Source organism: Cibotium barometz, chromosome 8 (assembly GCF_041138505.1).
Source record: "Cibotium barometz isolate CiBa-2024 chromosome 8, ASM4113850v1, whole genome shotgun sequence".
In the NCBI taxonomy this organism is placed as follows: domain Eukaryota; kingdom Viridiplantae; phylum Streptophyta; class Polypodiopsida; order Cyatheales; family Cibotiaceae; genus Cibotium; species Cibotium barometz.
The window spans coordinates 868,940-889,170 of record NC_141053.1 but is presented as its reverse complement, the minus strand read 5'-3'; the positions used below and the strand labels follow the sequence as shown (position 1 = coordinate 889,170).

Below are 20,231 nucleotides of genomic sequence, written 5' to 3'. Positions count from 1 at the left end.
TATTCTTGCAACAAAAGTATTTCCATAGCCCTCCTGTAACAGCAGGGTGAAGCTGGTCCTTCAGAAGGCGCTTCCTACCACGGGTGGGAAGCCCTCCAAGGCCCTGAACATTCCATGAGACGATTCTCATGGAAGAGAAGAGGGTTTGACCCCTGACCTAAGAAGACGATGGGCAGCCTTGGGACGCCTCTCATAATGTTGGAGGACGGGAATATCCACGGGGCAAAGTCCACTAACATTCCCTTGTCCGAGGCCTTGCACAGTACCTACATATGTACTGTGCACCCTGCGGGGCATCAAGGGCAATGGCATCATGCTGAAAATCCTGCAATACATGATCCCCACAGCGCTGCGCATCCAGCATATGGCCCCCTCCAAGTAGAGAGGACTCAACAAAATCATCATGATCTGATATATCATCTCCCTACAAAGAAGCATGAGCTGATACATCCCTCTGCCTAGAAACATCATCTATTTGAGGTGCAAGATCCAAGGAGGTCTTCCCATCAATCGCACCAGGGGAGCGGGCGTGAGAGACAGCTTGCCACACCTGGTGGACTATAGGACGGGAAGGATCCAAGGGAGGTGGCGCCTAAGAAGCATGCTTGCGAGGCCTCCTGCGACCCCAAGCCCGAGGGCAATCTCGAGCAAAGTGACCCTGTTGGTGACAAACCAGGCACTGATCGGGTTTACCTGCAATCTCCATACGTTGCTTCAAAAGACCACTAGGGCCTGAAAGCAAAACAGTGTCCTCAAAAAGCTCACAGTCACGGGCAAGAACCATGACCTTGGGGACAGCATCCGCCAAGGCAGTAACCACCTGGGCAAAAGATGTCGGCAAAGCGTGGAGGGGGGCACTTGAAGAACCAGCCCAAAGGTGGACCCGATGGCCTCTAGCATAGGCCAATATGCGCGAGGAAGACCTAGGAATCTGAGAGTAATTGGGAAACGGTTTCGGTCTTCCTCAACACGGTCAATATAGCTGGAGTAGGGAAGAAAAAAAACCTGCCTCGGGCCCAATGGAAAAGGGCTGCCCTTCAAAACCTCTGAGGCTACGTCCTCGGAATCAAAATCCACGTGGAAGAAACCTCTTCCAAGCAACCTGACATCTCGAAAGTGTGGAGCGAGGTCGGAAGGCAGAGCGCCAGGACCCAATCCCGAGCCTGGAGATGGGTGAGATCCAAAGATTCTGGCAATGGTCGTTTTGGAGTCTTTCTCGATTTCGGCGAAGAGGACCGCGAGCTCGTCTTCGGAAAAAACAATGGTTCGCCCGGCCGAGGGAGAATGATTAGCCATGATGCTAATCGAAAAAGAAGGCCGACTTGGACCCGGATGAGGAGCAATCCGAACCCGCTGCTATTGAGTATGTATAGCATTGTACTTGTTGGGGTTGCAGAGACTACAAGATGATTTGTTGTTTTGCATGCCTGACTCATTGGCAGCTTCGCACGAGAGAGAGTTTACATTACTTGGGGCCCTATAGCATAGTTAGCCTGGTTTAGTCCACAGGTTTTCTATGAGGGTAGGTATCATGACCGTGCCCTCCTGGTGCACAGAGTGGTCATAATTAACCCGGTTCGGTCCACAGGTTTTCTATGAGGGTAGGTATCATGACCCTGCCTGGTGCACAGAGGGCTCTATTGTCAATATCACAGCTTGGAAAACTTGAACTATGAATTGATCATGGCACTCAAACCCATTATATTCAGTCCATATGCATCATTTATATATTCACTTATGGCCATTTGGTCTCATATACAAGAACTTCCAGATTTGCACAAGCTAGGCGCATTGCTTTTATGAAGGAATGGACCATGGGGTTTTCTTCTCATCTTCTTCCTCTAGGCTTTCATGACATTTTTATTTGCACAAAGGAGACTTATATGAAGTATGAATAGACCATTCAAAATCACGGCTAGAAGCCTAAACAAAAAATCCTCATCCCAGAATGTAGGGTGATCTCAACCAATATGGGGCACAAAGGTGCCAAGAGAGTCTTGTGGGGGTCAATGAGAAAAAGATCCCTTGATCTCACTCCCTCATGAAAACAGTGCGCTTTGCTTGCGCAGATCTGGATGGTCCTTGTAGACAAGCCCATGTGGCCATAAGAGAGTGAGTAATATCTCCCCATATAGTACAAATGCACAGAATGCCCTCAATAGCCTTTGTGCATCTAGCCCCCCAAATCTGCCAAGTTGTGACACTGGCAATGATATTAGAGATGAGGTTGGGCGAGACCACCTGAGCGTAGCTAAGTCGATAAGGTCTTTGAATGCTCTAGCCAAGGTGTTGGGTTTGATACCATTCAATGTGTTGCTGTGGGAGTGTCACCTTGTAAGGGTGCCGCGGGGGGCGGGGGGGGGTTGTTGTGGGAGGGGGGAGTGTAGATTAGGAAAATCCCAAAAAGAAAGAGATGAGGTTGGGCGACCTTTGGTTGCATCTGGAGAGATGTGCAACGACTATTATTGCTTGGAAGACTTTTAAAAGTCTTCCTATGATTGGAGACTTGTATCCACCCACAGCACCTCAAAGGGAGTCTTAGACAGATCAATCAAATTGATGCAACTATACCTCATGAGTGGATTACGGGCACATTTCACGATCAGCATCATCCTAGGTGGTGGCTGGATGTTTTCACTAGGACTAGCGTGCCATTATAGGTATTAGCCTTGTTGGGTCAAGATGAGGAGGGATATCGTTTTTGTTATTCTATCGAACCAGGATGGAGATTGATGTAATGTGACACACAGGATATTTATTTTTGGAACTGCCCTTCATCCAGTGATTGTAGTTAGTCACTTAGGGAAGCCTTGGCATGTTGACCCTCTGCTTGATACTGTGACCTATGGGTCTTGGTGCTTATGGCTGTATGGTGGATGTCCTATTAAATATCTTCATTGGGATCCTGGTGAGTGGGAGTGGATTGATGAAGCCAATCCTATGAAGAGTAAGTCTTTTTTCAGCTACATTGTCCGTGATGCAAGGCTGGTTTTATTTGGACAGATTCAGAGGACTCCTACACTCAGGCCGCACTCAACGAGTTATGACATCATCCCATTGATTCAAAAGAGATTTTGGCACAGACTTGTCATACAAGAGAAGCTAGATCTCCCACTTCTTTTGGTTATTCTTACATGATTCGAAAGAGATTTTGGCACAGACTTGCCATATTGGAGGAGCTAGATCTCCCACTTCTTTTGGTTATTCTTACATGGTGGCCTCTCTATCAGTGGAGGGCTATTTTTGGAGCAGATGAGACACCCGATGTCTTCTGGGACTGTAGAGGTGCAGAGGATTTGGGGCTCTATAGCTCAGCTTATGTGCAGATTGAGGAGAGAGACCATTTATGTTACTTGGGGTGCTATTGCTTGGCTCATGCAGTCTAGTCCACAAATATTTTTTGAGGGCAGGGATCTGGATTCTGCTATAATAATATGGAGAAACGTTGCATGCTACTGGATATTCCTTATACACAGCAAAGACCACCTCTGCAGAGGATTGACACTGTATCCCAGATTGGCTGCATATACGGCTGATGGGCCAATATGGCCATGATTTTGTATAGATCTTTCATACTGAATGAAAGAAAAAAAGAAGAATCTTAACCTTGTTAACAAGTAGGTCCTAGAATTTGAATTGCTCTTTACTAAGATCTACAACTATTTCTGTAAGGCCATTCAACATCGACGGAGCTGCCAATTTTTCAGCCTCTTTTGCCAAAGGGTTGCTTACAGAACGTTATTCTTGCGGTGCTGTACCTCCAAAAGCAGTTGCAGATGCAAGCCTACGACAATTAAGTAACATCCTAGATAAAGAGACGAGGTTCACAGCAGTCCAGGAAAACCTCAACAAGCACATGAGACAAGTATCCAGAGCCATAGATTCTACACGACCATTCTCATACACCCGCCAATTCACGTCCTTGAAGGTAACCATTTTTCCTTTAGAAGTCCCTCATGCAAACCATTATGAACATAAGTCTAATTCACAAATTCTGTATTTCTTTCATGCGAAGCATAATGAAACATAAGTCTGATGCTCTTGCCACTCTTGCTAAGTAATTGAAGTAGTAAAATATGCACCCACAGATATGTAGGCAATGGTTATAGTACGTGAAGGTTATCATTTGGAAGGTGTTGATTCTTTGACTTCTCTACTTTTAAATGTTTATTTGCAGCATTTAAGTCCTGCACAAAAGAGTTGGGACAATAGACCAACTGACAGCCCTCGCCGAGTAGAGACATTTAGGATGAATCTTGAAAGCCATAGATGGTATGATGAGCTTATCGACATGATGTTTCTAGGGAATCGGCGACCTTCAAAACCAGAGTTGGATATTTTGGCACATGTAGCCCATGCTTTAGAGGTATAATCCTTAGCTTCTTTTAATTTATTCCTTATGGTCTATCATATCATACAGATAACTCATAGGCATGTGATGGCATGTAGTTAAGGCTATGCATCATCAAGTTGATGGTCTTATTCTTTGTGGATTGGCTCTCATAAGGTCAGGATTGTATGTCTATTTGTGTGAGTTTAAAAATAACCTTCAAAAGGCCCAAATGCCTTAGCCATGGGCAGACCTGAAACCAGTCACATGTTGCAGCGTTATCGGTATAAATAGAGGGTTTTCTTGGGTATGGTTTTCTGGTTTTTTTTTTTTTTTTCCAAAAAGGAGACTTCTATTAAGTATGAAAAAATTTTACAAAATGGAGATTTCACACCAAGAAAGGTGGAGATCTCAACCAATCAGGAGCCCTGTGCTGCCACCCGAGTGAGAGGACGTGAAAAAGATACCAATGTCCCACTCTCTCATAAACTGGCTGCACTTCCTCTCCGCAGCCCTCGAAGATCCCTGGATTCTAGCCCAGGTAGCCATGATGGTGTGAATAATATCACTCCGAATCCTGCAAAGACACTGAGAAACAAGAACGGGAGTACCCTCAATGGCCTCAGTGCATCTAGCCTTCCAGAAATTCCAGGCTGAGATGCTAGCAATAATCTCCCAAGAGCTGTCTAACCTCTGTGCCGGAGGGACAAAGTGTGAAAGTGGCAAATCCTGAAGACAACATTGCCGAGCAACTCCTTGCCTAACCATAATGGCCAAGCTCCTGTCAGTCCCCTCGAATCTCAGCTGAGGCCCAGACTGTGTCAACCAAATGATAGAACCAAAAGAAATGATAGCATCCCTCTTAATCCTACCAAAGAGGTGTGCAATGGCAGACCAAACCCTTTGTGCTTCCCTGCATTCCCATAAACAATGGTAAACTGACTCCGAAACTCCTGCACATCTAGGGCAAGATGGGCAAGCACCAGTAACTGACCTCCACTGATTGGTGGCCAGACCACCATGAAGAGAAACCCAGATAAAGGAGGAAATATGTGGCTTCCTATAAGAATGCCACAATCTCCGCCAAAAAACCCTCTGAATGTCAGTCGAAATGCCGTAAGATTCCCAATGGGGTGTAAGAGTAGGGACACTCTGAATGTGTCCCAAGATAAGATGTCTTGCATTCCGCACCGTAGAACTGAAAAGCATGCTTTTCAAGGGGTTACAAGCATCCTTCCACACCCACTCACCGGGGTCCCAATGCAAATGTCTGATAGGGCAGCCACCATACAACCAAAGGCTAACACTCTCTGTGATCATCCCGGGGGGGGGGGTCAACAAAGACGTGCTTCCCTAACCTGCCAACAACTCTGATTGGACGAATCTGGGGGCCCTCAATAAGGTCCTGTATATCACATCTCGCCAACTGCCATCCATCCTGTACAGAAAAAAAGACCGGTACATCATCCTCCCTAGGCAAGGGGAGACCCATAACCTGAAGAGGAACACCTATCCCAGAAAAAACCCCAAACCAAGAATGATGACAGTCTTCCAAAAAAGATCCAGTAATCTAGTGGTTGGGAATGGCTGCATCAATCTGCGCAATCCTCTGACTAGAGCCTCTCAAATGTTGGGTGTGATCTAATCTCTGTACCTCGGTGAGGCTCTGAAATCTCTTCCAAGCCGACACTGTGGGGCAAAGGGTCTCCCAGCCAGCCCAAAGAATATGCATAGCTGCCCCAAGAGGCCTACCATGCACATCTAAGATCAAATCATTCCACAGAATGGGCTACCGGCTAACTTCATCCGCTGAACGCAGGGGGATGTGTACCAAAAAACTCCTCAGGCAGTCCCAGGCCCATAGGAGGGACCTAACCAGGGGGGATGAAGGGGAGCGGTGAACTGCATCCGAAAAAATAAAGCGTGAGCTGAGAGTCTAGTCACCTCTGCGAATAGGGACACACTTCGTGATCTGCTGCATGAGAAAGTTCTTCCACGGCTCAGTGCCTGGAAGAAAGCCCCTAACAACCAGCTTACATAGCAAAGCCTTACATTGCACCTCAGGGTCAATGATATTCAATCCCCCTTCCTGCTTAGGCTTGATAATGGTTTCCCAAGCAACTCTAGCCCTGGTGTGCATTTCCATCCAGCCCTGACCAAAGAAAGTTTCGAATAAGGCGACGAAGCTGGCCAATGCAGCCCTTATGAAAAATCCGGCACGAAGCGATAAACCAAATCATGGCTAGCAAAACTTGGTTAACCACCAAAGCTCTAGAGGCCAAGTCGAGCTTCCTCCTACTCCACTGATGAAGTTTGCTTTTAATGCTTAAGAGCACTGGAGCAAACTGTTGTGCAGGGGAGATGTCAACGCCCACCTGACAACCAAGGGATCTGGCAGAGCATCCTCTCTCAATCCAAGTAAAACCAACATCTATACCCCAATTTGCAAGAGGAGAATCACTGATCCAAAAACCAACTGACCTATGCCAATTGATAGAAGCTCCGGCTGCCAAACAAAAGGCCTCCAAGGCTGTCCGAAAAGCACATAAACAAGCATGTGAAGCTTCAAGGAACAACGCCGTATCATCTGCTAACTCAGAGTCCAAAAACTCTTCCTCCGTACATAAAAGGTAACCTGACACCCACAACACCAGGGGCAGCCTGAAGAAACCTGCTCATAGGCTCAGCTACAATGAGGTACAGTAAAGGGGTGAGGGGGCAGCCCTGCCTCACTGAATGGGAAATGTGAAAACGCTCACCGCGCCCCCCACAGGCTAAAACAGTGCTATGAGCCTCCCTGTATAGGCAAGACACACCTCTGATCCAGTTTTGGGAAAACCCCATGTATGCCATAGTGCCCTCCAAAAAATCCCAATCCACTCTGTCATAAGCTTTTTTAAAATCAAGCAAAAGAATGGCAAGAGGTTGGTGACTAGACTTTGCCCACTCGACAGCTTCCTAGAAAGAAAAGATGTTATCAAATATACTCCTTCCTTGGAGAAACCCATTCTGGGTATCATTGATAGTCCTTTGGAGAATTGGCTACAACCTTATACTCAAGGATTTAGCTAAGATTTTATATGCAGATCCAAGGAGGGTGATGGGCCTCCATTGCTTGATGACAGTCTTGTCCCCACTCTTGGGGATAAGGTGAATCAGCCCCTTCGTGAGGTATGGAGGCATCATACCCGACAACCACATTTCCTAAAGGGCAGCAGTGATAGTATCTCCAATATGATCCCAAAAAAGAATAAAGAAGGCGGGTGAAAGACCATCATCCCCTGGGCATGAACCACTGGAAAGAGCATGCAGTGCGTGAAGGAATTCATCCTTCGAGAAAGGGGCATCCAAGGAAGAACACATAGCATCTGTAATGAGCCTGGGTATGCACTCCCAAACTTTCTGCCGTGCCACATCTCTCTGAGGGGAGGACACCTCTGCAGTTAACAAAGACTGATAAAATTCTGAAGCAATACCCCTCACCTTATCAGGCTCACTTTGAACCTCACCCTGTGAATCTTGCAAGCACCTCATAGAATCCCTGCTATGGGAAGGCCTATGTGCTCAAAAAAAAACTCTTTGTTGCATCTGTCACCCATCTGAGTCCAAAAGGCCTCGTTCGCATGAAAGGCGAACTCAGCCCTCCTGTCCATGGCCAACTGTAGCTCTGCTCTACTAACTGTGGTCAACAGGTGTATAATCCAAGTTGCATGTGGATGCTTTTCATGTTCCCTCTGAAGAGCAGCAATCCTACACCTAATAGCTCTCTCCTTGTCCAGAGCCTCCTTCTTTTTAGACAAGGCAGTGCTATGATAATGATGGTTGGTCCTCTCAAGAGCTAGCGCAATATTATGACGAGGATCAGGACCGTCACAAGATCTCCATATCTCTCTGATCTCAAGGGAAATGCCAGCATCTAGATAAAGAGAGTCGGGGATACGGATACGGGGAGAGGCCGAGCGAGCCCCAGGCTCCCTGAGACACAAAACGACGGGGCAATGATCGGATTTGGTGGTGCCAGGCATAATAGCAATGGTGCCTCCTCTGTCCAAGGACCAATCATCCACATAAAACCTGTCCAGACATGCAAAGATGCTCTCATCCCCGCTCCTGCGGAAGTCATCTTTAGTCCAGCAATCCCTGCCAAAAAAGGAAAGCGTGAACCTCTCCCATGAGGCTCGCTCCAAAGGGTGTAAACCCCCTTCGCGTCCACCCTTCTTGTCAGAAGGTTGCTCAACCATATTAAAATCTCCTCCCACTATCCAATGATCAACTTGGGGAATGACATTTGTAATGGTGTCCCAAAAGGCCACCCTTTCACCTCTCACGTTAGGTGCATAGATATTCAAGATTCCCAATTTCTGACCCTCATGCATGATCAAGATCCACTGCGCTCTAGTAGGGATGATAACACCGTGCCCAATAACATGAGGTATAATAGATGGTGCCATTGAAATACAAACACCCCCTCTAGTCCCAACTACCGAGGACCAGAAGGTGTGGCCAGAAAGCATCTTACCAGTTTTGCCACACTGAGATCTATCCAATTTGTGTTCCTGAAACAAAAGCACATCCATAGACCCTCCTGTAACAGCAGGGTGAAGTTGGTCCTTCAGAAGGCGCTTCCTACCACGGGTGGGAAGCCCTCCAAGGCCCTGAACATTCGATGAGACGATTCCAATGGAAGAGAAGAGGGTTTGACTCCCGATCTAAGAAGACGACGGGCAGCCTGAGGACGCCTCTCATAATGCTGGAGGACGGGAAAATCCACGGGGCAAAGTCCACTGACATGCCCTTGTCCAAGGCCCTGCACCGTGCCTGCATATGTACGAGAAACCTGTTCGCACTGCGGGGCATCAAGGGCAATGGCATCATGCTGAAAATTCTGCAATACATGATCCCCACTGTGCTGAACATCCTGCATATTGCCCCCTCCAAGTAGAGAGGACTCCACAGAGTCATCCTGATCTGAGATATCATCTCTCTGCAAAGATGCATCAGTTGACACATCCCTCTGACCAGAAACATCATCTATCTGTACATGATTCGAGGAAGCCTTCCCATCAATCGCACCAAGGGGGTGGGCGTGAGAAACAGCTCGCCACACCTGGCGGACTGAAGGACGGGAAGGAACCAAGGGAGGTGGTGTGTGAGAGGCATGCTTACGAGGTGTTAGATATCCGTAACGCCGCTACGGGCGTTACCACAACAGGGGACGGCCTCTGGCTCACCACCCAGCCATAGAGGAAGAATGAGGATTGCCCCTCACCCCCCAGGCTATATAGTGTGTGGCCTGCCGTCCACACTAGCCTGGCCGCCCATGACTCCGCATGGGCGTCCTCTCCCACTGAACCCCGGACATGGCCATCCGGTCTGCCGTCGGTCACAGGCGTTACAGCCTACATGACATTATCCCCCCTTAAGAAGAGTTTTCGTCCTCGAAAACAAACTGGGGAAACCTTTTGGAAATTGCACTACGGCGTTCCCAGGTAGCTACCTCCTATTTGTCCATTTAACAAGTACCTTTTGGTACACTTTATGTCGGGTTTGTCTGTCTCGATATCCAAGAATCCTTTCCGGTTCATGTGGTATCTTTGGTGGAGTGATCAATTCCACCAAAATATCTAGAGAAACTACGTTCTCTAACCCGTGAACTGATTTCTTCAGTTTACTAACATGGAAGACAGGATGAACTTGAGAACTCTACGGTAACTCAAGTTTGTAGGCTACGTCCCCAATCTTCTTAAGGACTTTAAAAGGATCAAAATATCTCGGAGAAAGTTTATCACACTTTCCCGTTTTCATGGTTTCTGACTGCGCAGGAACCTTGAGGAATACAAAGTCACCTTCTGCAAAGGTCACCTTTCTACGTCCTTTATCCGCATAAGTTTTAGCGCGATCATGAGCGCTACGAATGCTCTCACGTGCGGCTCTGAGCATATCATTCATATCTTCAAGGAAATCCTTGACAGATTGAATCTTCTCCTTTTCTAGGCCTATAGCCATTGGAGATCTCGGCTGGAATCCATACATTAACATGAATGGTGTAAATCCAGTCGTTCGCTGAATGCTTGGAGCTGTTATAAGCAAACTCCGCTATGGGTAAATATTCTTCCCAATTTGATTGCTTCTTACTTACATAAGAATGCAACATATCCTCGAGTATTTGGTTAACCCTTTCTGTTTGACCATCAGACTCCGGATGGTCTGTCGTACTCATACTCAGAGTAGTATGCAACTTTTTGAAGATTTCCCTCCAAAAATGACTGTTAAACTTTCTATCTCTATCCGACACTATATCTGCGAGCAGGCCATATAGCTTGTAGAGATGTTCAATAAAGAGTTTTGCCAACTCTGGCGTTTTAACAGTTTTCTTCGTGGCAATAAACTTTGCCATTTTAGTTAACCTGTTCACTACCACCCACACCGAGTCATTCCCTCGACTCGTCTTGGGTAAACTAGTAATGAAATCCATGGAAATGCTTTCCCATTTCCCTTGAGGAATCTCCAGCGGACGGAGTAGTCCTCCAACCTTAAGACGTTCATGTTTATTGACCTGGCACTTACTGCATTTCAGCACATAAGTTTGGACGTCCTTAAACAAACTAGGCCAATAAAACTGTCTTTTTACTAGTGCATAGGTCTTCTGAATCCCAGGATGACCCGCACTTGGACTATCATGACTTTCTTTAAGAATTTGGGCCCGAAAGTCACCAATAGTTGGTACACATACTCTACCCTTCTAAAGTAAGTACCCGTCGTCAATGGAGTAATTAGCATATTTCTCCCACGTGTCCGGTCAAGCTCGACCGCCGCTACGGGCAATCCGACGTGCCATTAACTGGGAAGTCATTGGTAAGCAAATGTCTAGTAGTACTCACGCAAGCCGTGATTTGGTATTTCAACCAAAACCCCAAGGCAAATTTCATGCCTTGATTTTGCATCATGTCATTAGCACAGAAGCTAATGTACTGGAGAGCACTCTAGTAGCGCAAGTTCTTAGACTATGCTACTAGATATTTGTAGACTACGCTACCATGTTGCATCACCAACTTGTTAAAACTTCTCCTTGGAAAGCTCTACGGCCATAGGAGAAATAAACTAGAGTCAATCTAATCATGCATCACAAGGATTAGTTCCAAAGCTGAGAGATACTTTCTCTCTTAGAGTAACATCTTTGCACAAGCATATGCTCTAGAATCTTGTTGAGTTTCTAACTACCATCAATCTACGGATGGTTAAATTCCACTCTAACTCAGAGTAAATGTAAGTTTTGAATATTTCCCTTCAAATATAACAATCAAACTTCCTATCTCTTATGCCATACTATATATGCGGGCAGATCATATAGTATGTGGAGATGTTTGATAAAGATTCTTGCACCACTACGGGTGTCTGGAGTTACATCCAATCACTTACAACTCTTTGTTGCTATTACCAGACACAACCCTTCAAGTATTGTCTGGACTCACACAACTATTCGAGTTTATGTGATATTTGAGGATATCCCTCAAGAAAGGTTTTTGTCCTCAAAAACTCTACTCTCAAGCGGACTACACGCTAGCGTCATAGGTCCAAGAACAAATCTAGACCGTGTTTAATATCATATGTTATATTCTTGAGTCCTTCCAAGAAACTTTTAAACATCTTGCAACGAAGATGTGATATAGTGTCTACGCACATATTGTGGTACTATTGATAAACTGCTTTGCAACAGATCAGTGGTTTCACACTTGTAACAAAGTGCTTCATTGTTGCATATTATTATCCTTTATAAGCGGTTACACACTTATGAATCATTTGGGTGGGTTGTACCATCTATCAAGAAAAATTCCAAACTACAAATAACCACATTATCAATCCACAGATAATGATTGAGCTTTCTGCGAAGCCATAGGTTGCTAGATAATTGATGGTAATTACACAAGCCCAATGTCTCATTACATCATACATTCAATATAAATGCAAACATCACAGTACTTCATGATGATGAACTTAGGAATATCATCCTATCCCTGTTTGGTGTTGGTATGAAGTATAACTATGAGAATATTATTTGCTGCCTCCTCATTATAGCGGCAAAGCTACCTACCCATCACAGGTGGCAATCTCTACCAAGCTATAACCAATGACAAGCAAATAAACGAGTACTGTTGTAAGAACTTCATAACCATATCTCACACCAAACTCATAATCACTACGGATTAAATGCCAGGGCTTGCAAAATTGAATGTTATCTGATAGGTAGAGGGGATCATCAAACTACGGATGACCTCGACAACTCACTAGGACTAGTGATGTGTAACTTTTAAGTTACTCCACTCTCCTTGCTTATTCCATACCATCGAACAAATCGGTCCCTCGATTTGAGCAACGTCAACATATTTATGAGTACCTCAATACTCATGGATTGTGGTTCGGTAATTTAAAATGTTGATCTAGAGTATCTTTCACTCGAGGATCTTTATTTTATTAGCAGCTATGTATTAGTAGTGAGTAACTACGTACCCACTATCATCACACTAGTAGCTCCATACTAGTCTGTGAGTAACTCCGTACCCAATGGCGTACCTCCCCCGAGTGGGAGTACCATATACAACCATCTATAACAAGATGCTTAAGTCACTTGCTGCTAAGAAGTGACTACACAAATTGACATACTAGTCTGTGAGTAACTCCGTACCCAATGGCGTACCTCCCCCGAGTGGGAGTACCATATACAGCTATCTATAACAAGATGCTTAAGTCACTTGCTGCTAAGAAGTGACTACACAAATTGACCCCTCCATTGCACATTGCAGTACAATCTCTGGTATTACAACACGAATTTTTGGACGTCCTTATCATAGAGGTCAACTTAAAAACTAGTGCATAGGTCTTGTGGAGTCTCGGCTGACCTAACCACACCACTGGTGACTTCCTACAAAAAATGTGGCGCCGAAGTCACCACCTATGTACTTTAACTCCGTAAAGTACATGGTCTTCATCTATCATCTATGGAAAGTTGTAAAACATTCCTGCGATGGATTTTTATCACCCTAAAATTATTGTGCACTATTTTAGTGTGAAGAGCTTTTTTCCTGGGTACCATGGTTCACCCCAAGCTCATCTGTTGCTAAATTCTCCGATTTAACAAAAGATATGTCTGCCTCCGAACACTCCAGTTCAGCCCCAGACTTTGAGTTTACTTCTTAACACTCCGGTTAAGTCAAAACTCACCAGATACAGTAGGATTTACCACTAAGCTCTCCGGCTTAGCCTTCTATCCTAACTCAGCTCGAGTTTATGTACACTACATATGTCGGATCCGATACTAACAACAACCAGGCTCGTCTGGAGTGAGATACTACTCACTATTGCCATGTAAAACCTTATTAAATCCTAGAAATGCTCCACTCATTCCCCAGGGGTCATACGACTTATAGGGTTTACACGCACATGAACTTTGTAAGCAAAATAGCCTGTCATGTAATATTACAATTGCTTATGTAGGAAAGTAATATATTTCCAAAATTCATATGGTAGCAACTAAAATGTGCTCACAATCGCACACTTATATTGAACATAGGCAAGACTACGCTTGCAAAATGCTATAGGGCATCCCCCATGCATGAAACTGTCCAACCAAACTAGTCTTACTGCTAACCTCTAGATTTAGATCACTCCGAAACTAAATCACTCTGTTAGCACTAGTACACCATCATGGTCTTGCTACCTAGAGCTTCTCCGAACTCTGTAACTGGGTTTTATCTCAACTTATGGCTATATTTGGTAATTTTCAAAGTTCAAATTTTATCTTGCACACTTTATCACTACAGACAAGTGTACATACAGACCTGCCAAAGAGTCAAGTTACATGCACAAGCCTTGGCGTCTCATTCCACCAAGACTACAATCGATTCCGTGAGAATTTGATGTCCCATACCATCAAATTACCACCAAACCAATTGATGTAACATATAAAAATGCTCTTTCCCCCCTCGAAAGATCACCACAAACTCTCGAGCAGTGGGATGTCGACGCATGGCAATAAAAAGAAGAGAAAACCATGCTAGTAAGTTTAAGAATAGTTCTCTTCGTCGATCAACTTCTATAAGGGCATTGAGCATTACATCTCAAGACTATATCCCTTCAGATTTACCTTTGATTTCTACAAATCAATCCTAAATCTGCTATTATTATCTAGGCGTATGCTAATCCCTCAGATTAGTACTCCTAGATAAACCATTCAATTGAGTACTGCTAGCAGCACTGCTAGCCCCTTTATCCCAAGTAATACACACCTTAGGGATTACTTTGACAAGGCAATCTACGTGACTAAATCAAACTGGTCACTACTCTCTAGGCCCAAGTAGTGACACTATTTTGTTACTACCAACAAGGGCCAGCTTGCCTCTACGGGCCAAGGCTCTCTTGTTGCTACAAACAGTAAGCAACTTGTTTGGACACAAGGCATAACCACATCAAGACTACGCTTGTACATGGTTCTCATTTGCCAAAGTTTATCACAATCTTCTAGCAAATGTTAAAAGATTGTGAAGGGTTATGAGCACTACGGCTTAATTAGGCTTACCTTGATTTCTCGTGATAAGCACTTCGTCTAATTTGGGCACAACTGACGCCATTGCCGGTCCTCTTAGCCCAAGTAAAACACACCGCAGTTTTAGATTTACACTATCGCCAAACTACGTGACTTTGATGGTCAATACTAAGTCTATGCTCAGCTTAAATTTAGTTTCTCTGAACCAAATGTGTGATCACCACATGTGTCACCCTCAATTCACTTCGAATTAGGACCAAGTCACTCCGGACTAGACCTGAGTGGTGACACTGCAGAGAAGGTGTGTCTACAGAAGAACACATTTGTTTGTCACTACAAAACAAACACAAATTTTTCCGAACAAAAACTTTGACTCTAGCAAGACGACGTTCGCAAAAGTGTAAATTGAAATCTGGCGAGGCTACGCTCCCAGAGTCTTCATAACAAAAATAAAAATGGTCAAGAGGCTGTGCCTTGCCGGGATTATCCCTTGCGGGGATTATCCCCACGCGTTGAAGAGAAAGCTCCGTCACAGGCGTTACAGCCTACGTGACACGAGGCCTCCTGCAACCTCGAGTCCGAGGACAATCTCGAGCAAAGTGACCTTGTTGGTGACAAACCCGGCACTGATTGGGTTTACCTGCAATCTCCATACGTTGCTTCAAAGGGCCACAAGGGCTCGAAAGCAAAACATAGTCTTCAAAGAGCTCAATGTCACGGGCAAGAACCATGACCCTGGGGACAGCATCCGTCGAGGAAGTGACCACCTGGGCAGAAGATATTGGCAAGGCATGAAGGGGGGGCACTTGAAGAACAAGCCCAAAGGCAGACCTGATTCTCTCTAACATAGGCCAATATGTGCAAGGAAGACCTGGGAATCTGAGAGTAATCGGGAAACGGTTCCGGTCTTCCTCAACAGGGTCAAAATAGCTGGAGTAGGGAAGAAAGAATATCTTCCTCGGTCCCAATGGCAAAGGGCTGCCCTTCAAAACAAATTGTATTTATGACCTATTTTTAAATGACTGTCTTATGGTTGGGGAAGCATTTTGACCGTCTTGTGAATGAGATCGTGGACCTAGCTGATAAAGTTGTAACAGCTGACGGAGAGTCAACGGAGGACGTCTCGCATAGCAAGGTCAGCCGAGGCCTTGACCAGCCTCGGTTCGATTTAAATGGTGAGCTTCCGGTACGGTGGATGAGGGACCAAGGAAGCGGCCTATGAGTGAAGCGCTAGGTGACCTGCGAAGGATCCTAGAGGGTGTTGAGACCATACGGTGCTCGGGCTCTGGGGCGCAAAAGATACCCACAAGTACGTCGGGGAAGATATTGAATAAGGAGTAAGAGTTGTTTTCCGAATTCGGGCATGGATCTGGTTGATTGACCTTGCTGTTTGGTCCTCAGAATCAAAATCCACTTGGAAGAAACCTCTTCCAAGCAACCTGACATCTCGAAAGTGTAGAGCGAGGTCGGAGGGCAGAGCCTCCAGGACCCAATCTCGAGCCTGGAGACGGGATGGGTGAGATCCAAAGATTCTGGCAATGAGGGTCGTTTTGGAGTCTTTCTCTATTTCGGCGTAGAGGACCGCGAGCTTGGCTTTGGAAAATACAATGGTTCGCCCGGCCGAGGGAGAATGATTAGCCATGATGCTAATCGAAGAAAAAGGCGGACTTGAACCCGGATGAGGAGCAATCCGAACCAAGGGGAAGAGGAAGGCGTTGAGGCGGAGGAAAGGAAAGGAGGGTGGAAAAGGGAAAAGCCAAAAGGAAAGGGAGGCAAGGGGGAGAGGCTGGACACAAAGGCGAAGAGGGGCGGGGGAAGGGCAGCACAACAGGGCTGCGTAGAGGGAAGAGGCGGAGGAAGGAGGGGAGGTGTTTAGAGGAGGGGAGGTGAAACGATCAACAGGAGGGCGAAGAAGGGCGAGCAGGGGTAGGGGCGAACAGAGGGGAAGGAAGAGGCGAATTAGGGCGGGCAGAGGCAAGGAGGGGAGGAGGGGAGGAGGGGCGGTGGAGGAGGATGGGGGGCAAAGCAGGAAGAGAGGTGGATGGGCGCAACGAAGGAGGAAGGAAACGAAGGAGGAAGGAGGGGCGCAGCGATGGAGGAATGAAGCGAAAGCAGAGGAACAGAGGCGGAGGAAGGATCAGAGGCGGAGGGGAGCGATTCAGGCAGCGAAGGAGGAAGGAAACGATGGAGGAAGGAAGCGATGGCAGAGGAACAGAGGCGGAGGGGAGCGTTTCAGGGTTCGGGGAGCTCGCGGTCACAGGACAAATTTTTTGCACCTGGTTTTCTGTTTTGAAAATACAAGTCCCTAATACACAAGATGTATAGGTCAATCTCATTGAAGTGTAATGGTAGTCAATGCCAGTTCCCCCCCTCCCCTAGTCGGAAAAGAGACTTCTATTAAGTATGGAAAAAAAATTACAAAAAGGGAGATTTCAGATCAAGTAGGGGGAAAATCTCAACCAATCTGGTGCCTTGTGCTACTAGCAAGGTCCCGACTCTCTCACGAGCTGGCCAAACTTTCTCTCTACAGCCCTCCAAGATCCCTGAAGCCTGGCCCAAGTGACCATGAACTTGTGGATAATATCACACCGAATCCTGCAAATGCATTGTGTATCATAAATTGAGGTGCCCTCCATGGCCTCAGTGCATCTAGCCTTCCAAATGTGCCTAGTTGTAATGCTAGCGACATGCAATGTCCAACCTTTGTGCTGGTGATATGTAACCAGACTCTGACATGTCTTCAAGACACCACCGCCGACCCATTCCTTGGGTAATCCTCATGAAAGGAGTGGTAATCCTCATTCAAACCCGAGTTGAGTGTCTGATTGTGTCAACCAAGCAATACCACCAGAACAAATGTAGGAATCCCTCCTCATCCTTCCAAAAAGGTGACCTATAGGAATCCAAATCCTCTGTGCCTCCCTACACTCCCATAAGCAATGGTAGATTGTCTCTAAAGCTCTTGCACATCTCGGACAATCTGGGCTAGCACCAACGACTGATCTCCATTGGTTGGTGGCAAGACCACCATGTAGAGAAAGCCAAATAAAAGAGGAAATTATCGTTTCCCTATATGAGTGCCACAACATTTGCCAAAAATCTCTCTGAAATGTCAAGGGGGATCCCATAAGCCTCCCAATGAGGTCTAAGAGTAGGGACTCTCTGAATATGTCCTAGAACCCGGTGTTTGGGGTTCCACACAGTGTAATTGAAAAAGGGCATGCTTTTCATGGGGTTAAAAGCATCCCTCCACTCCTACTCACTGGGGTTCAAGAGTCCGCTTCTTTGAGGCAACGGGAATATATATGTGTGTGTGTGTTGACGTGGCATCCCTCCACTCCTACTCACCAGGGCCCATAGTCCGCTTCTTTGAGGCAATGTGGCTAAATACACTCCACAATTGCTCAATAGGAGAGGAACTAGCTCCTTGGGTCAAAATACAAATGGCAAGACATTGAAGCTTAAGAGTCCCTGCTCCATAATCCTCCCACCATAAGGCAGCACCCACACTGCATCTGTCTCTCTGCGCATCTGCTGAACCAAATCTTCCTTGCCTGCTTCTATAAATTGAAAATTGATCTTTGATAGACCTCCTTTGGGAAGGATTTGGTACCAATTTTCCCAATACTTTCTCCCAACCATCTACGACCACCTCATCAGTTTCTTGGCGGCACCGCTGGAACTCTAGATCTAGCACAAAACCAGCTGCATGCAAGGGTGAATGATATTTATCCCATCGAATTTGGGAAATGCTCTCAACTCCTCTTACCTCATTAGGCTAATGGTGTCGGCGGTGTTTGCCCACTCCTCCACAAGCACATTGGAGCTCTTCCCTGTTTCAGATGCATCATGTATGGATAAGAAATGCAGAGCAACTCATGAATAAGCCACAATACATTATACCATGGATGGTGTGAGAGTGAGAGTCACTCCAGCCACCAATGATAAGAGACACCCTGTTCCTCTTCCACCCAACACAAATATTCTCTGATGCTGCATCAATGGCCTCTTTCTCCTTTTTTAGCAAAGTGGTCCTCAAAGTCTTTGATGATGGAGGAGTATATGTGGGTCCAAATCCAACGATTGCATGGACCATCTCTTAGAAATATGGTGAAGCATCCACTACTTCTGGCTTCCGAGGATCCCATGAACCAAGAATAGTTCTTTGGCCACCTCGTGATGGTGGTGCCATGGGAACAACAAAAGGCCCAAGAGGACCCGGAGTACAGCCAATACTCCCAGCTTGTGTTGCATAAGTACCACTAGATGCACTAGAAGCAAAAAAAGAGGGATTTACAACCACAGACCTTGGAGGTGGAGCTCAAAACACCTGTGCATTGAGCCTTTCTTGTAACTCATCCTTCTTGAACTGATTGGCAAAAAGCCACATCATGGCAAGGTTCATGCATCAAATGAGCTTGCAAACAATTGGCACGTCATGTCTTTGCTTGCTTGCAATACCTGCACTTCCATTTCCTGGCACCTCCACTTGCATATGACTCATTACAGTCCACCTCTTCCCACCATGACCAAGTAGCTTGCCTCTTGGATCACTTGCTGCCTGAAGCTCTAGGTGCCATGAATGATTGATGATTGAAGGAGAAGAAGATGAAAGTGATGAGGAGGAGCACACTGGTCACCTTTGTGTAAAGCCTGTGAACTTCAAGTTTTAAGGAGGTCGAGTGACAACGCTCTGCTCAGTCCTAGGGAGAGGCGGCCAGCGGTGAGCGCATACACACAACAGTCCGTTTTTTTTGTTATCTTGTCAAAAGTACCAGTTGAAGGTACTTTAGTACCTTAGGTACTATATCAGGTACCTTTGGTACCTTTAACAGATGGACGGTGGCTGTTGCATCCCTGGCCGTTTTGGAAACAGCAGCGCTGTTCTCAAAATGGCAACAGCCGTTCCCACTAAACCACCACATCACCGCCCGTTCCATGCCGTTCTAGCGTTCCATGAGCATAGGAAACGCCGTTCCAGACCACCGAGAATGGTGTTTCTTGTGACTATGCTTGAGCCTCTTCCAATCCTACACTGTGGAGAAAAGAGTCGCTGAGGACTGAGGAAGTCCACTGGATATGCTTGGCTGTCCCAACAAGTCTACCATATTCATCCAAAATCAAGTCATTCCACACAACGGGCTGCATGTTAGCCTTCTCAACTGTCCACAGAGAAACATGAACCAAGAAACTCCTCATGCGATCCTAGGCTCACAGAAGAGATCTCACCAGAGGCGAAGAAGGTGGTGGCCGGTGCTTTGCATCCGAAAGGATAAAACGTGGGGTGTAAATCCAATCACCTCCCCTAATCCACCTCGTAATGTGCTGTAGAAGAAAGTCCTTTCAAGGCTTAGTGCCAAG

At 46.0% G+C, this 20,231-nt stretch overlaps 1 protein-coding gene across 3 annotated transcripts in view; it reads left to right on the top strand.

The window, feature by feature from the left end:
• The window catches only part of LOC147635817 (uncharacterized), a 102,458-nt gene that overhangs the window by 62,067 nt on the left and 20,160 nt on the right, over positions 1 to 20,231 (top strand). For all 3 annotated transcript variants that reach the window (XM_086801166.1, XM_086801165.1, XM_086801164.1), the window contains 2 exons: positions 3,673 to 3,928; positions 4,178 to 4,366. In XM_086801166.1, coding sequence (XP_086657292.1) covers positions 3,673 to 3,928; positions 4,178 to 4,366 — 445 coding nt within the window. The remainder of the gene's footprint in view (positions 1 to 3,672; positions 3,929 to 4,177; positions 4,367 to 20,231) is intronic.